Raw genomic sequence first — 17152 nt, 5'->3', positions numbered from 1 at the left:
GCTGCCACAGCCTTCATGAATGTCACATCCCAGGTGCGCAGGGGCCACCACACACCCCAGCCAGTGTGCACCCCACTAGGCATCAGTGGGAGTCCCCTTGTCCAGCCCCAGGCTCCCTGCGGCATCTGCTGCTCTGACGGCAGCTCCTCGCGGACCTGTTTCTAACAGGAATGGACAGGACCGTAAGAGCCTGGGTGTGCACATCATCCCTCCATCACATGAGTTTGGCTGGGGAGGTTATTTTAAACGCAGCTGTGGTGACACACTCAAAATAACAAGAGCTTGCAAATGTATGAGCTGCAAGCTGACCTGATAATGTGCTGTCAGCCTCATGCAGCCCAAAGTCACAAGAGCGAGGGGGAAATCAGACAACTGTGATTTGCTATTGTTTTTTGTGTCACTGCAGGGTACAATTTCCATTTTTTATGACTAGAAATGATAACAACTTTTTCTAAACAAAACCTGAGTTCACACCAAGTTCCTCACTTGCAGCTCTGGGGCTTTTGATTAAAGCTTGCACAAGTGAGCTAACAACGCAAAATAAACAGATTTGAAAACCAATATAAATTTCAAAATAAGATTTGTACCCCTTCAAAAAAACTAAAAAGCTTTCAACAAGATTGTGTGTATTGATCTGAAACCAACAGACTGAGAGTGCCTAAAGCTGCTCTTACACCTGGTAGCTAAGTACACTCGTGTTTCAACAGCGCAGGAACAACCCTCACCTACACCAGCTCCAGGAAGAAAGTGGCCTCAAGTGCAGTCACACTCTGAGACAAAGCAGCACCCCAGGCCACTCACAAGTTCAAGCAGAGGGTCCTGCTGACCATAAGAAATCCATGAGGACAAGACAGCTGAGAGACAGCTCAGTCACCACAGAAATGCCAGTGGCACAGGGACCAACAGCCTGGCATGCTGCTTTGCCTTGCAGTTACATGGGAGCTCCAGCACCATCCTGCAGAACCACCTCTGGGTGCAAACACAGAGGCACCACACGATGACCAGTTTCTCTCCTGATCAGAAGACCAAGTTTTTTCTCGGTCACTCAGGTCAAGAATCAACATCAGAGAGAAACCACCCACTGTGGGGATGTGTCAGCAAATTCCACCTGCATCCCAGGATTACATTTGTGTCTGGCATTTGCACCAGGGCTAGACATTTCAGTTCAATGGCTGCGGCACTGAACTCCACTCTGAACAGAGAAGGCATCAGAAGTGCGTGGCTCTCCAAAATTATCCTTTAACTAAGCAGAGCACTGCTGTGCAAGAGAAGTAGAGCAGCTCCAGAGTACACTCCCATTCCCAAGGTGGTGGGAAGAGAGGCAGACTCTATGGGCAGCAGGGCACTGGACCAAGCCGCAGGAGAGCTGGATCCAGGCACTACCTCACTCTGCATCACAGCAGATGCCTTCCTCCATGGATACATGGGCTGGGAACTGAAGGCACACACATTCCAGCTCACAGGGGACTTGATCTCCTCTCTCAGGACACCAGAGCACAGTCCTGGATGAGGTGATGGCCTGCAGCACAGTTAGGCAGAAAATCCAGGGCTGCAGCTGAGAAGACATGGAGACAGCACACTGGGGAGCTCTGAAATAAAGGGCTGGCTCTGTTCTCACCCTGGCTGGGCTGACCTGGCTGTGACCAGAGTACAGGGGGCCTTGTGGAAGGGCATGGGGACTCATCGCTACTGAAAGATACTGCCTTTTCTTCCCAGAGTCCCCAGGCCACTGAAGGGGACCTGCAGACAGCCGCAGCAGACTGCACAGCTCTGTATTTCCCCAGCAGTGAAGCTAGAACGTCACTGCCCTCACTCCCATCCCTAATTTGTACTTTCTCATCACCTGAGACACAGGACCAGCTGTACTGCAGCATACACTAGAGTAGGGAAACAAGCCTGGGTTAAAAGTGGCCAGCTTATAGTCTTTCAGTGAGGAGGTCTAGAGCACCCTTCTGCAGATCCAAGAGACAGCAAACTGAAGGGGTAACATTCTCAACTGAGCTTCACAATTAGAGAAAAGGTACAGAATTATCCAGTAAGACCTAGGGAGAGCTTGGCCACCAGCATGGGAACTGACAGGTGGTCAGCACAGATCAGTCTGGTTTTAGGCAGCCTGGCCTCTCAGCCTTTGGCATAGAAATAAAGGTGGAAGACTTGGGATGAGTGGAACAAGAATAAAATATCAATACGTAGCAAGGAGACAATAACTGCTCAATTAGTTCAAAACACAGTCTGAGAGAGATGGGTTTTTCAGCCTGGAGAAGGCTCTAGGGAGACCTTATAGCAGCTTTCCAGTACCTGAAGGGCCACAGTAAAGCTGGAGAGGGACTTTTTACAAGGGTTTGTATTGATAGGACAAGGGGGAAAGGTTTTAAGCCGAAAAGAGGATAGATTTAGACTAGATATTAGGAAAAAATCCTTTACTGTGAGGGTGGCAAGACACTGAAACAGGTTGCCCAGAGGAGCTGTGGATGCCCCCTCCCTGGAAGTGTTTAAGGCCAGGTTGGATGGGACTTTGAGCAACCTGGTCTAGTGGGAGGTGTCCCCGCCCACGGGCAAGGGAGTTGGAATTAGATGATCTTTAAGGTCCCTTCCAAGCCATTCTATGATTCTATTACATCATTTATTTGTTCTCTTTTCTTGATACTTTTTTTCCTGAAAAATATCTGAAAAAAAACCTCCCAGGTCTGTCCTTCAGTATGTGACGAGGGTCATTCCATGTCTTGACTGGGGTAGGAAAGATCCCTCTGGAGGAAACCACCTCACTTCATACAGTGGTTTCTAGGAGCTTGGAGTGGAGCAGAAACTGAGATTCAGGTTGGGAAGAAGGCACCAGATACTCCCAGACTTGCTGCACAGGATAAACTCAGGAAATGCCAAGGAACGGCAACCAGCCAGGCCCATACAGCAGCCAAAGCCCATGGCCTGGATTGGTGACACGACATCTCCATGCAGGAGTCATTATCTGGGGACAGCAGCATTTGGCTCTGCCAGTGTCCTCCTCACAACGTGATCCCTGCTATGCAGCAAAGGGCCCCAGATGTGACAGAAGAGCAGCAGGGGCTGATCTAAAATAATTTGTTTAATACAAAACTTAAGGATTGCAGCAAGAGAGCAATGCAAGGGCAGACAAGTGCCACCATCTGCTGTGTACAACCGCTAAGAATCAAGGAAAAAAATTATTAGATAAAACTGTAATCAGACCAACAACAACTCGCTGTTTATTCCCCCAGACTGGCTAGGAACCACCAGACCCTCATGTGCATGTTCAGTGGGGAGCATGCAGCAGTAAGAAAGAAAAGCCACACCACAGGAGTCACAGAGGGAGGGTTTTGATGTGGACCTGTGGGGCTGAACTCTGCTGCCCATGAAATACCCACCGCCTGGCCAGGCAGGGAGGCAGCAGGCTGGCACAGCGCTACAGGGCTTCCCCACTCCCGTGCCCCTCATTCCCAGCCTGGACCCTGGGGATATTCAGGAAACACTTCAGGCCTGACTCAACTCTTCTCGCAGCTTCACCGTTCAGACCCATCAGCTCCTTTTTAGCAACACCAGAGCAGCCAGACCAAGACCCCAGCAGAAGGATTAACAGCTGGTCTGCCCCAGCGCCATCCTGACTGCAGCTCCAAGTGCCGCTGGACAGGCTCGCTAAGGAGCCAGCTCCTCACCCTCCCTGCCGCTCGCCCGGGAAACACGCTGTGGGTCTCACGTCTTCAAGTAAAAGTCTTGGAGGCCAAGGGCCGCACCGAGACGCCCGGTTCCGCCCCGGGAGCGGCGGTCGGGACCCGGCCCCCGCGCGTCCCGCCGCGCTGCACCCCCGTGCGGCCCCAGGGCCGGGGCCCGGGGCGGCGAGGCCCCGGGGGAGGCAGAGTCGGGCCAAGGCGGGGAGGCCTGGGCTTGGGAAATGCGCCCCCTCGGGGCCCGGACACAGGCCGGGCGGGTGCTGGGAGCAAGGCGGCGGGGCAGGGGAGGCCGGGGGGCCCGGCGAGGCGGGGACGGGGAGGCAGCGGGGGGGAGCGAGGGCCCCACGGCCCGGGGGGACTCTGGGGAGGACAGCCGGGAAGGCGCGGACAAGCGGGAAGACACGCACCCCCCACGAAGGGCCCCGCTCCCCGGCAGGGAGGCACAGCGGGCCCGCCCCTCCCGTACTCACCGCCCAGCTCGGCTCCCGCGGGCCCCGCCGCTCCGCGCGCCGCCGCCGCCGCCCGCCGTTACTATGGAGACCAGGGCGGGGCCGCCTCCTAACTACAGCTCCCGGCGGCCCCCGCGCCAGCGGGCGGCACGGGCCGCGCAGCGCCGCCTGCCGGCCCGGCGGAAGCACAGCCGGGGCGGCGGTGCCCGGGGGCTGCCCCGGGGCGGGGCGGGGCGGGGGGGGCAAGCCCCGGGGCGCTGGGGGGCCGCCCAGAAACAGGGGTTTTCTTGAGGTCTACAGGCACTTTTCCAGGAACGGGAAAGGACAAAGTCCGGCGTCAGTCCTCAGCGCCGGGGCGGGGCGGCCGACTTGCCGCGAGCGGGGGAGCCGGGGTGCGTTCCATCGCCGCTCCCGCCGGTGCTCTGCAGAGGTGCGAGGAGGCGCAGGAGCTTCTCGCGGTGCCGGGCAGAAAGCGGCCGGGAGCTGCCACCAGCAGCGGGCTGCGAGTCACTGCTGCCGGCCAGTGCAGCCAGCTTCTCCGTGGCGCCGAGGGACAGCAGGACCTGCGGAGCAGAGACGGACCCGAGTCACCCACCAGCCTTGTCCCCGCAGCACCGTCAGGTCCCACAGAGGAGCCGAGGTCCCCGTGCGGTACCTGCCGTATCCCAGGGTGCTGGCTCAGGGCCTGCAACGCGACGAGAGCTCCCTCACGCACACTCTCCCGGGGGTCCCGGCAGGCCATCTCCAGCAGGACATGGGGAGCCTTGCTCTCCATCAGCAGGTGTCCCAGCTCCGCTGAGCACCAGCCCAGGTTGCCCAGGGCCATGGCTGCGTTGCAGCATGTCCTGGCCTGCGAGTCACGCAGCAGCCGCACCAGCCGGGGCACGGCCCCGCCCAGGGTCCCAGCGGGGAAGGACTTGCGGTAGGCTGCGTTGGCCACTGCGAAGCTGGCTGCCCGGCGCACGCTCTCCTCCTGGTCCTCCAGGCACCCCAGCAGGCTCTCCAGCAAGCCAGGCTGGCTCTGCAGCGCCTGGGGAAAGCCGTGGCTGTACCGGAGCATGTTGCCCAACAGGGTGCAGGTTTTGGCCCGGATTGGGTGTTGGCAGTGACCCAGCAGACAGGTCAGTGGCTGGTTGGCCCCATCCGAGCCCCTCAGGATCCTCTGGAGAAAGGGCAAGTGTTCCGGACTGGCCCGGGCCACATGGGCCAAGAGAGACAGGAGGTCACTTGTGAGTCTGGGGAGGTCTGAAAACAAGGCAGACGTCAAGAAGGCAATGATGTGCTCCGAGGCAGCAGCTTCCCTCACCATTTGGTCTATGACCTGCTCGTCAGACACCACAAAGCGGTACAAGAGGCTCATGGGGAGCTCGGTGCACGAGAGGGGCAGATGGCAAGAGCAGACCTAAGGAGAAAGGAGACAGAGCAGTGCTGAGTGAGGTGTCCTCACGTATGGGACGAGTCAAGCAGCGGGTGAAGGCTGCCAGCAGGTCAGTGCAGAGCTCAGCTGCTGGCCAAGCTGCTTTGAGGGCTGCGTGGCACTGAAGTGATGTCCCTGTGTGGGCAGAAACTGCCAGCACAGTGGGAAATGGTGCAACGCACCAGGGGCTGCAATGTGGGGAGGTGTTTCCACAGTATGGGTGAGAAGAGAAACACAGGGCCAAGATGGTACGTACCTGCAGCAGCTGGGAAGGGATCTGGGCACCTCTCACTGCCTCCATGACCAATGCTAAGGTGTCTCCATCCACATCCAGGGCAAAAAGGGAACAGAGGAGCTGGCAGGTCTGGATCACCACAGCTGGGACGAGCTTAGGGTCGCCATCCTCTCCAGCTTGCCTGTGTTCATTAGAGAGAGCTTAATACAAAGGTGATCAGAAAAACATCAGAGCAAGAGGCAGAGGATGTTCTCCACACCAGGCACTAATGAGAGGCTCTGCAGGTGAGCTGTGCCCTGCAAGTGCCAGGTCAGGAACTTCTCAGCCCTCTGTGTGCTTGTGTCCAAGCCCTCCCCATTCACCAGCTGAGCTTTGCCCACTTCAGCCCTCCCCACAACTCACGTCTGTGCCAGGCATGCCAGGAAGCCAGGGGACAGCAGCCTCTTCAGCGTCACCATGAGGACACCTTGGGGCTGGATGAGCTGAGGCAGGCACCAGTGGGACTCATGAGTGAAGACAAAGAGGGCCAGGCTGAGGAAGAACAGGGTGCCTGCAGGGAAACAGCACAGCAGAGTGGCAAAGCTAGGGAAGGCTGAAAAGTCTCCTCTTTTCTGTTTGTCTGTACTGCCTCAAGGCTGCTCCAAGGTTGCTTCTGTGCTTCCCTGCTCAAGACCAGGCCAGTCTCCACCCATGGTGGTCACATCTGCCAGGGTGACCCCTGCAGCAGAGACACGTTTTCTTGTTCCTCCACAGCCAGCTCAGCTGAGCTGCTGCTGACTGGGCACAGCAGAGGCCAGCCCAGCCCTCTCTCCCAGAGGACAACTGCCATCCTCAAGAAAAGCCCCCTGAGCCCATCTGGCCTCAAGGACCAGGTGCTGACAGGGACAGATGTAGGCAAGTGAGAGCAGGATATGGAGCAGGGTGCAGGGCACGTGCCCTGCTGTCCTGCAGCACCTACCACGAGGGGAGAGGAGGTTCCAGTCTGGCTCTGCCACCACAGGGCCTCCCTCCAGCGCTGCCTGGTCACTGCCTGCACGAAGCACTGCAGCACCACGATGCCACATCACACTCCACAGCTCCGAGGCAGCAAAACCCTGCTCCATGATCACATCCTCCTAGAGGTGGGAAGGCAGATGTTAGAGGGCTTCATGGTCCCCCATGGCTCCCCAGGATTTTTGTACATGGCTCTGACAGCTCCATGATCCTGGGAAGGTCAGGGCTGGACAGACATGGACCAGGGGAGCAGAGGGAGCCAGGCAGCTGGCAGTCCTGCTGCACCCACTGACGGTGCCAGTCCCAAGGCATCTGCCTTCTCTCACTCCAGTGAGCCAGTGGATCACCCTTTCCTGCCCACCACTCTCCTGCTAACCTTCCAGAGCTCCACAGACAACACAGGTGACTGTCATGACTACATGACTACATGACTGTACAGCTCAGCCAAAGCTGCTCAGCTCCCTGGTTTGCCTCAGCCTCCATTACCAATCCACATTGAGGTCTTTTTGCTCCCAGATCTTTCAGCAGGACCAGGAAAAAGGGAGATGGGCAGACTGGTACCTGGGCAAGGAGCTTCAGTAGAAGGAAAAAGAGCCCATCGTAGAGACCAGCACCCATTGGCGGGGGAAGCTGCAGCTGTAAGAGAGAGTGGTGGAGAGGCTGGAGCTGCATCTGAGGGCAGCAGCACCACACCTGCACCCTTCTGAGCCCATCTTTGCACACCTCCACAAAGGGATGACTGCATGGCTTCCCTGCTCCTCTGTCCCCATTCCATACCTCAGCAGATGCTGTCAGAGTATTTGTCACCACTGGTATGATCTCTTCTGCTGTGAGCTCCAAGGCCACCCTGTGCTGATTTAGCTGTGCCAGGAGGAATGCTGCAGCACCCTGTGGGACAGGGAGCACTCAGCACCTTTGGGGCTTCCCCATCTGCCTGCTCAGCACTGACTCTTCATCCCTTGGCCCAGGGCAGGGACAGCCAGGCTGTGCCTGTCCCCATCCCACCCTGAGTAAGCAACAGTAAGACCCAAATGGGATGTGGGGCTCTGCAGGGCTCTCAGTGGCAGCTCTGGCAGGGTGGGCAGACTTACCACAAGGGAGATGAGAGGAGACTGGATGATGAGATCCACAGCCAGTGTAACCACCTCCTCAAGCCTGAAACACAGGGACCAGAAGAGAGGCACAGTGTTCCCACACCTTCACATCCCACAGAGCAGCAGCATCCAAGTATCCCCAGGGCTGGGAAGCAGCCACCTTGCAAGAGGACTGAGCCTTGGTTCACAGCACCTCCTTGTCCACACTGGGTCCTCACCTCATCCTCAGCACCCACCCACACTGCTCAGCACTCTGCTGGTGTGTCTGGATCGGAGGGATCAGTGAGAGCAGGAGCCCAGCTCTGGGCAGGGAGTGGGACAAAGGACCATTCAGGGCAGTGCACATTCCATTCCCACCCATGAGTGAAAGCAGGTGCTTACCTGGGAGGGGGGGCCTGGAGCTGCAGGCTGAGCAGGGCCAGTAGGTACAGAGAGGCCTCACAGGCTGCCCCCTGGGCCACCTCTGCCATGGGGACCTGCCAAGGGAGCAGGAGTTACAGGGGGACAGCAAGGCTGGGAGGGGAGGAGGGCATGTTCCTGGGCCCTGTAGGAGAACTGCACTCTCCAGACTAAGCTCCCTCAAACTCTTCTCCCCACATGCTCCCCAGCTTGGTCTGAGCAGCACTCAGAGGAATGTGTTCTGCTTGCTCACACTTCTACCCCACCACTGAGGCTGTGGTCTGCCCTACCTTGCCCTTCAAGAGCTGCAGGAGGGAATCCCACAGTCGTTGGCTCCTTCCCAGGTGCTGGCACAGGCTCAGGCTGGCATGGCAGCCAGCGTAAAGGATCTGCAAGACAAAGGGGAGAGATGCATACCAGCCCCTGGGGACAGGGACACAGTGACCAGGCCCAGCCCAGTCACATCCCATGGCTACCATGGCTCATTATTCAACAACTGACACCAGGGAGATGGGAGTCATTGAGGGCTGAGGCCACAGTTCCCCGTTCCCCATGCTCCTAACCCCAGACTTGACATCCAGGCATTTCTGGGTGCAGCCAGATAAATGGATGGGACCATTACCTTCAGCACATTCAAGGAGCAGCTTGGGTGCTCTAGTCTCCCCAACAGTCTCCCAAGCTTCTGGCTCTCTCCCTCCATAAGCTTTTCAGCTACCTCCTGAGCGACCTGCAGAAATCAGCCTGTTTTGCACATCTGAAGCACTGCACAGACTTAAGGAGTTTAGTGCTAGCAATAAATTAATGAAAGAAGGCATCTGCTTCTTACATGTTGCCCGCAGTCATGAAGGGATGCCCATCTGCCATGACCCAGCATGGCTTTGATGCACCATCCCAGAGCTCAGATGAGCAAGGTGAGATTCCTCCTCTGCTTCCCTCCTTGTTGACTCAGAGTTGAGTTACAGGATCAAACGTAAATCTGTAGTTTTGTTTTCCCTCTTATTAATTGTTCATTCAAGTTCAGATTTCCTACAGTTCATATCACTGCCCTGTAAGAATTCTTCATGTTTTCTCTACACTGCCTAGTTCTTTACTTGGCCCATCCCACAGTTCTAATTCTAAGTGTGAGTCTCATAATTGACTTATGAGTCCTTAGACTCCTGAAACTCAGCTGTTGGCTGGGAGGGAGCAGGTTGCAAATGCCAGCCCTGCAGCCCCCGAAGCCAAAGGACCCCAGCCCTCCATTCTGCTGCTGACAAAGAGATTCTTACTGAAAGGACTGCTGCCCCTGCAGGGACCACACCTCCACACCCTACAGATGGCCTGACCTGCTGCTTGGCTTCCCGACAGCCATTCCTCTCCAGGGGGATGCTGCAGGCAGCAGCCAATGCAGCCATGAAGATGTCTGCCACATGTGGGCTCTGCTCATGGGATGAGTTGGCCTCCATCACTGCACCTGCACAGGGACAGAGCTTGGGAGACATGTGCTAAGGGAGAGGGATGCTGAGGGGCAGCAGGATGGGGTTGGAGGCCAAGAGAGGAAAAGTCAGGCTTGTGACATGAGAATACATCTGAGATTGAGGGAGAGAAAAGGAGAGCCTTGGTTAGCAGTGGTTTTGGCAGACAAGGTTCAGTCACTTCCTCTGGCCAACAGCACTGCAATGGCAGTCGGTGCTCCAAGGGAGGCCAAGAGCAGGAGGGAGAGAGAAAAGCCCAGGAGAAGGTGACAAGCTGCCACCACTGCTACCTTGCAGAGCAGGCTGCTCAGATATGGATTCCTGAAGGAGTCTGTTCAGCAGGGGCTGATGCTTCTCTCGCAGGCTGCCATAGAAGGAGGCAGAGATGGAAGGGCACATCACATCCAGGCTTTCACAGAGCAGATTGAAGCACTGGGGGAGACACAGGGGTTGCCATCATTGCAGACTAAGAGTGGGAGGAGAGAGAAGGATGATGGGGGATGACGCTGTGGCAGGACAGCAGAGATGGCAGAAGGATTTGTGCTGGAGCTTCAGGGACTACCAAGTGTCCCCTCTCCAGCCAGGTAACTGTGTGGGAGCCACATGTGGCTGCATGCTAGCTGAGAGAAGGATAGACATGGAGGCATGGCCAGGGAAGATGGCCCCTCAGAAAGCTCCTTTCTGAATGTGATCTCCTTCCAAAACCACAGCAAGTGAGACAGCCTGTCCTGACTAGAACGCAGCAGACCGCACAGCTGGGAGCAGAGTCGTCAGCCTGCACTTCCCCTGACACACCCCCAGCCCCACAGCTTCTGTCCCTGGGGAAGAGGGCAGGGAGGAGAGAGACAGGGGCACCCTTACCAGAAGGCTTTGCTGGCAGAGTCTCTTCTTGCTGTTGGCTGGCTCGGCCAGCAGCCCCAGCAGCCGGGCTAGGAAGCAGCTGGCACTGTCCTGAAAGGCCTGCAGGCTGGGGGAAGCAGCAGGGGCAGAGGAGAGCAGATAAACATGGTCCCTTGCTGTAAGGACAGGGACCTAGCCAGGCCCACGTGGCCCTGGCTAATGGAGCAGGCAGCACACACTAGCACTGTGAGCTGCTGTCAGCAGGCAGCACAACTGGCCTCTAGTCAGCTGTGCCTTCCCCTTAATTGATCCTGCTCATGGAAAGCATTCCTCTCTGAGCACACTGATACGGCACTGAAGCCCTCAGTCCATGAGGCTTCCCCATGGAGACAGCTCCAGCCACAGAGTATGAACACCATCGCACCTACTGCTGGGTCCCCAAAGTGGCCACAAGAGATCTCAGAGCATAGAGAGTTGTCCCTACCTGTCCTTTTGCCCACTCTCCTCCAGGCTACACTCGCTGTCGAAATAAACTGTGGTCACCATGAGGAGGTCTGTCAGCACTCTGATACACCAGGGCTGCTGCAGGATACAGAAAGAAACAGCAAGTGGGGATTGTCTGCTGGACATCCCAACACCACTGTGTTGTGGCAGGATCCTTCCCTGCCAGGACCTCCCCTTTCTTAAGGGTGCCTGGAAGATGCACCGGCCCTGTGAGCCAGCTCCTGCAGGACACCAGGGCCTCCTCTGTACCAGCATTCTGTTGGGCTGGGAGAAGCCCAAATTTCTCTGGGGTCCTACACTCACCTGCTTGGCACTACCACTCTCCAGGATCTGCTTAGCTAGACACAGTGGAGACAGAGGCACATTAAGCTCTTGGCAGAAGTGGTCAGGCAGCTCAGAGTCACATCGGGTAGCCAGGAGGCTGTCCACAACACGGAGCACAAGATGGAGACAAGAGCCTCCCTCCAGCATCCCTTCCAGGACCTGGACACAGAGAATCCAGAAGAGATCATGATCAGCAGCAGTTTTGGCCTATCAGCCATGGGGCAGCCAATCAGGCAGGGGACAGCAGGGAAGCAGATGATAAGCTAAGTGCATGAGACAGCTCTGGCTCCTAAAGAAGCAGTGGATCTTCTTGCCAGCTGGACTGATGCTCCCAACCCAATCTTGGGGAAGAAGGCTGCATCCATGTCCCCAGTTGTAGTTGCCTGGACCAGCCATCACTGACCTGCTGAGTAGAGTCTGCCAGGTGGGCCTGGACATGGTGCCGGAAGGCCGGGTCCCTCAGGAGGCTCAGTGGTGTGCCCAGCTGCACGGCTGAGGGCTCAGTGGCCTTGATCGGGTACTGCCACTCCTCATGGCTCTCCAGATCCTAGCCACAAAGACAGGACTGGTGCCACACACCCTGCCTGCCCAAGGGTCTCTGTACTAGCCACAAGGCACCCTCTTACCTCACTCTCCAAGTCCACAGTCTTGAAGCTGCACCTGTCCCAGCTCTCTGCCCTGCCCACACCAGGCTGCAGAGAGACCTCTGCTCCAGGAAACTCCCTCTCATAGTCTTGACTGATGCTGTGCTCCCTGCCAAGGAAACTGTGTGGTCAGTGAATGACCCTGCCTTCCCCCCTTCCTCCTGTCCCAGTCCCAGCCCTCCCTCACCATGGGCTGGGGGGAGGCTCCTCCAGCTCCCAGTCTGCCGTGCTGCTCTTCCCTTGCAGGACACCAGGGTTCTTCTTGTTGGAGGCAGACGGTGGCTCCCCCTCCCCAGTGGCTGCCTTCCTTGGAGCTGCACTGGGTCTACGCCCCGGGCATCCTTTGCCAGAGTCCTTCATAGATGCATCACTTGCCTTCAGTTGCTCCTGTTGGCAGAGAAGCTTGGTCAGGGCACGGTTACCCAGCCAGATGAGTTCCCTGGACTCCACAACCCTGAGGACTTCACATTCTGCCTCATGTGTGGCTGACACCCCAGCCTGACCCATGCACCTTCTGTCTTCCCCCCCAGGTCCCATTTCAGTGCTCCTCCTTTGCCCTGACTATGGGACACAGCCAGGGGAATCCCACATTTTCCCCCACCTTTTTCTGGGTCTCTTCAACCATCTTCTGCTGGGCCTTCCTCAGGATCTTGGACTGACCGCTCCTAGGGGCCATGGAATGGGCTTGCTGCTCCTTCAGGGCCTCCAGCTCTGGGGACAGCTTGGTGGTGAAGGGGTTTGGGATCCCATGCTCTTCTATGTCATCAATCACTAGGGAGGCAAGGGCAGAATCACAGAATCACAGAATGTCTTGAGTTGGAAGGGACCTCTTAAGGTCATCTAGTCCAACCCCCCTACAATAAGCAGGGACATCTCACACTGGAACAGATTGCTCAGAGCCACATTGTCCCTTGTCCTATCATTACAGGCCCTATTGAACAGGTCTTCCCCAGCCTTCTTATAGGCCCTTTTCAGGTATTGAAAGGTCACTACAAGGTCCCCCCAGAGTCTTCTCTTCTTCAGGCTGGACTACCCAAACTCCCTCAGCCTGTCTTCATAAGAGAGGTGCTCCAGCCCTCTGATCATTTTTGTTGTCCTCCTCTGGACACGCAGAGCAGCAGCAGCAGTTCAGGACACAGGGAGAGTGATTTGCTTTGAGAACCCAGGAGAATCCTGGGAGACCCAGAGAAAGAACAGTGGCAGAAGCTAGGGGACAGTGCTTGGGGAGAGCTGAGAGGAGGGAGGCAAAGACCAGGGTAGTAAAAATAGAAGGGTAGGGTGGCCCTCCCAGCCTCCAGGCAGTAGTAGGAGGAAGCAGACCTGGCAAGCACTGGAAAAAGAGCCTCTACTCACCAGTAACCCGCCCAGCAATGAAGGGGTGAGAGAGCAGCTCTGGCCACGACAGGCGCTGGCAGGGGTCCTTCATTAGCAGTCCCTGCAGGAAGCTCTACAGGGCAGCACAGCACCACAGTCACCAAGAGATGCTCAGCACCCGCTAACAAGCAGAGTGTACCCACCATCTCCCCCGCTGAGGGCACCCTGAAGGCGTGGCACCCTGCCTGGCTCTGGGAAAGGAGTGGCTCCAGTGCTCAGGGCAAATGGGAAGACACTTCCCTTCCCAGCCCAGTAAATGACTCCTCTGCTGTGAGCCCCAGTTTCCCAGCTTATGGACAGCAGTGACAACAGTCCCCTCCCAGGAGGGCTAGTTCTCATCCCTTATCTGAATTCCAAAATCCCTGTTGGGGGACACAAAACCTAAGAGTGACCCACCAGGGCAGCAGACGAGGCCAAAGCTGCTCCTGCATTAACAGATCTCACCCCACAGACATGGCCTTTCCCTTACCTTGAAGACCGGGCTTATGGCCTCGGGCCATTTGATGGGTTCCCTGACGATGAGTCTGATGAGCTGGAAGATGCTGCTGCTGTAGAAGGGAGGGGTGCCCACAAACAGCTCGTACAGGATGCAGCCCATGGACCACAGGTCTGCCTTGTGGTCATATGGTTGCTCCCTCACCAGCTCAGGAGACATGTACAGTGGGGTGCCCTTGATGGAGGTCAGCACCATGGTGTGGATGCTCATGGCCCGGGCAAACCTGCTCAGAGCAAAGCACAGATGGCCAGTTCAGGACAAAACACTCATTGCAGCTCCCAGGGAGATCCTATGAGTTTACCACCACCTCTTCCTTCTGGAGTCCAAAATCCACCCCCCATCCCTGCTCAGCCTCTAAATATGCAGAATCCAGGTCCACTTCCACACTCTCCCCTCCTTCTCTACAGCACCTAAGACACCCCTTGGTTGCCCCAAGCCCAGGTGTCCCCCTTAAGGTGGCCCCCAGCACCCACCCGAAGTCACAGAGCTTGACAACGCCGTCTTTGCCCAGCAGGATGTTCTGAGGCTTCATGTCACGGTGCAGGATGCGGTGGGAGTGCAGGTAATAGAGAGCAGAGACCAGCTGGGCAGCTATGATCTGGACCTGCGGGAGACACGGGAGCCTCACTCTATGTCCCATAGTGCCACCAGCTGGCACAGCCATGGGGTACCTTACAGCCTGGCTCCCCCAGTGCCCCCACTCCTGCCCTTGCACTGTTTGAGGCAGGGACTAGCCCCAGCCGTGGGTCAGCAGTTCCTTGGGGTGTGCCAATAGCTGAGGAAGCAGCCTGGTGCTGAGGTCCTTCAAAGAGGGAAACCAAGGTCCCTGCTGGGCCCCACTGTCTCCCAGTGTAACTTGGTCCCCTTTCAAGCCCCTTCAGAAGCTCTACCAGGTCAAGTGCCAGAGGCATCTTCACCCTCCTAATGTCTCCTGGCCCACAGGAAGACAAATCCTGTTCTCTCCATCTTGCAGCAAACACTGCAGTGGCCACAACCACGACAGTCACCTGGTCCTCAGGCAAACTCCCATCATCCTCCAGGATCTGGAAGAGCTCTCCTTCTGCATAGTCAGCCACCACCACCACCTGGAGGAAAAAGCAGCATGATGAGATCAGGAACTCCCCAGTCACATCCCCGCCGTGCGCTGGGGACCAGGACAGAGCAGGGTAGGAAATCTGAGGGAGAAGATGTGGTATCATCATGCACAGCCCATCAGCTTGGGCTGGGACCTGTGATGGGAGAGAGCCCTGTGGCTGCACTGCAGCAAGGGCCTGGCACTTAGCGGAGGCCTCATCCATATCTCAGACAGACAGTCGAAACCAGGGAAGAGGAAAGGACAGGACAAGTCCAGAATGGTACGTCCAAGACCAGAGGGTAGAATCACTTCCTTTAGCTTGTTTTGTATCTGCTGCCCAACTACTTCATTTCATGGCCCCATGTCCCATAGCACAGTCTCCAATCCTTTCTTATCATACTGTCTCCATGAGAGTTTTAAATCACTGAAGAGTCACTCTCATCCTGTGATCCCAAACCTCTCTCCTCTTGCATCACACACCCTCCGCCCAGCTCCTTCACTTCTGCATATGACCTAGTGCACCCCACCCAGCCCAGATAGGTGCTGGCTCCCCACACAGCACATACTGGAGGGCGCTGAAAAACACTGACCAGGCCCTGGGAGGTTGTCACCAGCACCTACTGAAAAAGAGGTTCCTACAACAGCAAGAGCCAGCCCTTGTTCCCCTGCCCCAGTGAAGCAAAAGCATCTGCCCAGAGTAGTCCCCTTCACCTCCTTGTCAGTCTCGAAGGTGTCAAGCATCTGGACGATGTTGGGGTGATGGAGGCCTCTCATTATCTCAATTTCCCGCTGCAGGTTCTTCAGCTCCTTCTCAGACTGCCCCACCTTGGGGATGAACTTCAAGGCCACCACCTTTCAAAGAAGGCAAATCTGGGATCAGACCAGGCTCCTGCCCACCCTGGCAGAGGCTGCATTTAACCCAAACAGGACTCCACATGAGTACACCCAACAAGACATTTATTCACCGGCTCCCTTGGAACTGGGGCCCCCCCATCAGGCCCCTGCACGCTCATAGAGGTACTCACAGTACATTGGCATTCAGAGCAATGTCATCAGTGAGTGAAGACAAAATTTTGACTGCCAGAAACACAGGACAGGACCTAGAGATGCTGGTGGACAGCAAGGCTCTCATGAGGCAGCAGTGGGCCCTGACAGTGAGGAGCACTAGCAGCACCCTGGGCTGTATCGACAGGCAGGATTTGGAGGAAAGTGATTACCACCCCTTATTCGGAACTTCTTAAGACCACGTTGGCAATACTGTGGCCAGTTTTTGGCCCAGAAAAGTGTCAATAGGCTGGAGTGGGTATAACAGAGGCCACTGGGATGATGAGGGGGTTGAAGCATGTGGGAGGATGACACGGGTTACAAATTGAAACAGGCGAGCTTCAACTGGATGCAAGGGAAAACCATTCACCCAACTATAGTCAAGCACTGGCTGTGGGGTGTTTGTCCTCGAGGTTCACACATCATGCTGGCCCTGCTTGGAGCAGGGAATGGACTGGAGACCTCCTCAGGTCACGCGCACCTTAATGACTCTTTGCCAGCAGGAGCTGCCCAGGAATGTCAGCAGAAAAACGAACGAGTGCCGAGTCCCAAAGGCCTGACAGGGCCCTGGAACCCAACAGCTACCGGAGATGAGTACCCGGCACCACAGAACGGACCCCGGCCCTCTCTCCGGCTGCCTCTCTCCTCACCTGGGCGCTGTGTTTCCGGCGCCCCTTGTACACGCGCCCGAAAGAGCCTTCCCCGATCACTTCCAGGACGTGGTACTTCTCCATGGCGGCTGTTCGGGGCGGGGGCCGCCGAGCTGCCGAGGCAAAGGGGAGGATGAGCAGAAGCGCTCTGCCCTCTCTCCCCACCTCTCGCCCTCCGCCACCGGCTGCCATAGGGCACCAGACCCCAGCCCCAGCCGCGATGGAGACGGGCAGCGCCAGAGGGCAGGGCAGCGCCAGAGGGCAGGGCTGCACCCTCGGCCATCCCAAGTCCCAAGGGCCGTGGCCTCCCCTCCCCGCGGGGTCCCACCCAGGGCCGCTCCCCAGGCCCGGCTTGTCGCCCGGGGGTCACCGCCGCGCTCTGCCCCTGCCCACCGGCTCCACCTCCGCTCCGCCACGGCAGGACGAGGCCCCAGCGCAGGGCGAGGCCCCGGGCATCCCCCCGGGGGTGCCGCTCCC

The 17152-nt window shown here is 57.2% G+C and overlaps 2 protein-coding genes across 7 annotated transcripts in view; both read right to left on the bottom strand.

Annotated features, from left to right (window-relative positions):
• The window catches only part of TTLL4 (tubulin tyrosine ligase like 4), a 26491-nt gene extending 22300 nt beyond the window's left edge, over positions 1-4191 (bottom strand). For all 3 annotated transcript variants that reach the window (XM_051622811.1, XM_051622812.1, XM_051622813.1), the window contains exon 1: positions 4154-4191. The gene's annotated coding sequence lies outside the window, so the exon portion shown is untranslated. The remainder of the gene's footprint in view (positions 1-4153) is intronic.
• Positions 3199-17152, bottom strand: STK36 (serine/threonine kinase 36). Of its 4 annotated transcripts, none has more exons than XM_051622807.1 (27): positions 17069-17152; positions 16676-16788; positions 15693-15833; positions 14914-14991; positions 14380-14510; positions 13880-14129; positions 13390-13483; positions 12638-12807; positions 12224-12423; positions 12019-12145; positions 11796-11939; positions 11372-11551; positions 11049-11146; positions 10586-10691; positions 10015-10156; positions 9596-9723; positions 8893-8997; positions 8561-8659; positions 8253-8347; positions 7869-7932; positions 7555-7665; positions 7339-7413; positions 6743-6899; positions 6187-6334; positions 5806-5965; positions 4788-5534; positions 3199-4695 (listed from the first exon to the last, which is right to left on the bottom strand). In XM_051622807.1, exons 2-27 carry the CDS (start codon positions 16757-16759, stop codon positions 4477-4479), a joined length of 4053 nt encoding a protein of 1350 aa, XP_051478767.1. In that variant the 5' UTR covers positions 16760-16788; positions 17069-17152; the 3' UTR covers positions 3199-4476. The 4 variants fall into 4 exon arrangements, with proteins under 4 accessions (XP_051478767.1, XP_051478769.1, XP_051478768.1 ...); XM_051622809.1 differs by having other exon boundaries at positions 4848-5534; XM_051622808.1 differs by having other exon boundaries at positions 11049-11143.

This window comes from Apus apus, chromosome 6, assembly GCF_020740795.1.
Source record: "Apus apus isolate bApuApu2 chromosome 6, bApuApu2.pri.cur, whole genome shotgun sequence".
Classification (NCBI taxonomy): Eukaryota; Metazoa; Chordata; class Aves; order Apodiformes; family Apodidae; genus Apus; species Apus apus.
Note: the sequence above shows the minus strand (reverse complement) of the source record. Positions and strands in the feature narration are given on the sequence as shown.

What these genes read in the sequence shown, in the direction of transcription:
- STK36 (XM_051622807.1), bottom strand. Translation starts at nt 16,759, where the DNA reads ATGGAGAAGTACCACGTCCTGGAAGTGATCGGGGAAGGCTCTTTCGGG. An exon ending in CCTTCGAGACTGACAAGGAG is followed by an intron (nt 14,992 to 15,692) that starts GTGAAGGGGACT and finishes TTTTTCCTCCAG; the next exon opens with GTGGTGGTGGTGGCTGACTA. An exon ending in AGAGTGGTAGTGCCAAGCAG is followed by an intron (nt 11,147 to 11,371) that starts GTGAGTGTAGGA and finishes TGTATCCTGCAG; the next exon opens with CAGCCCTGGTGTATCAGAGT.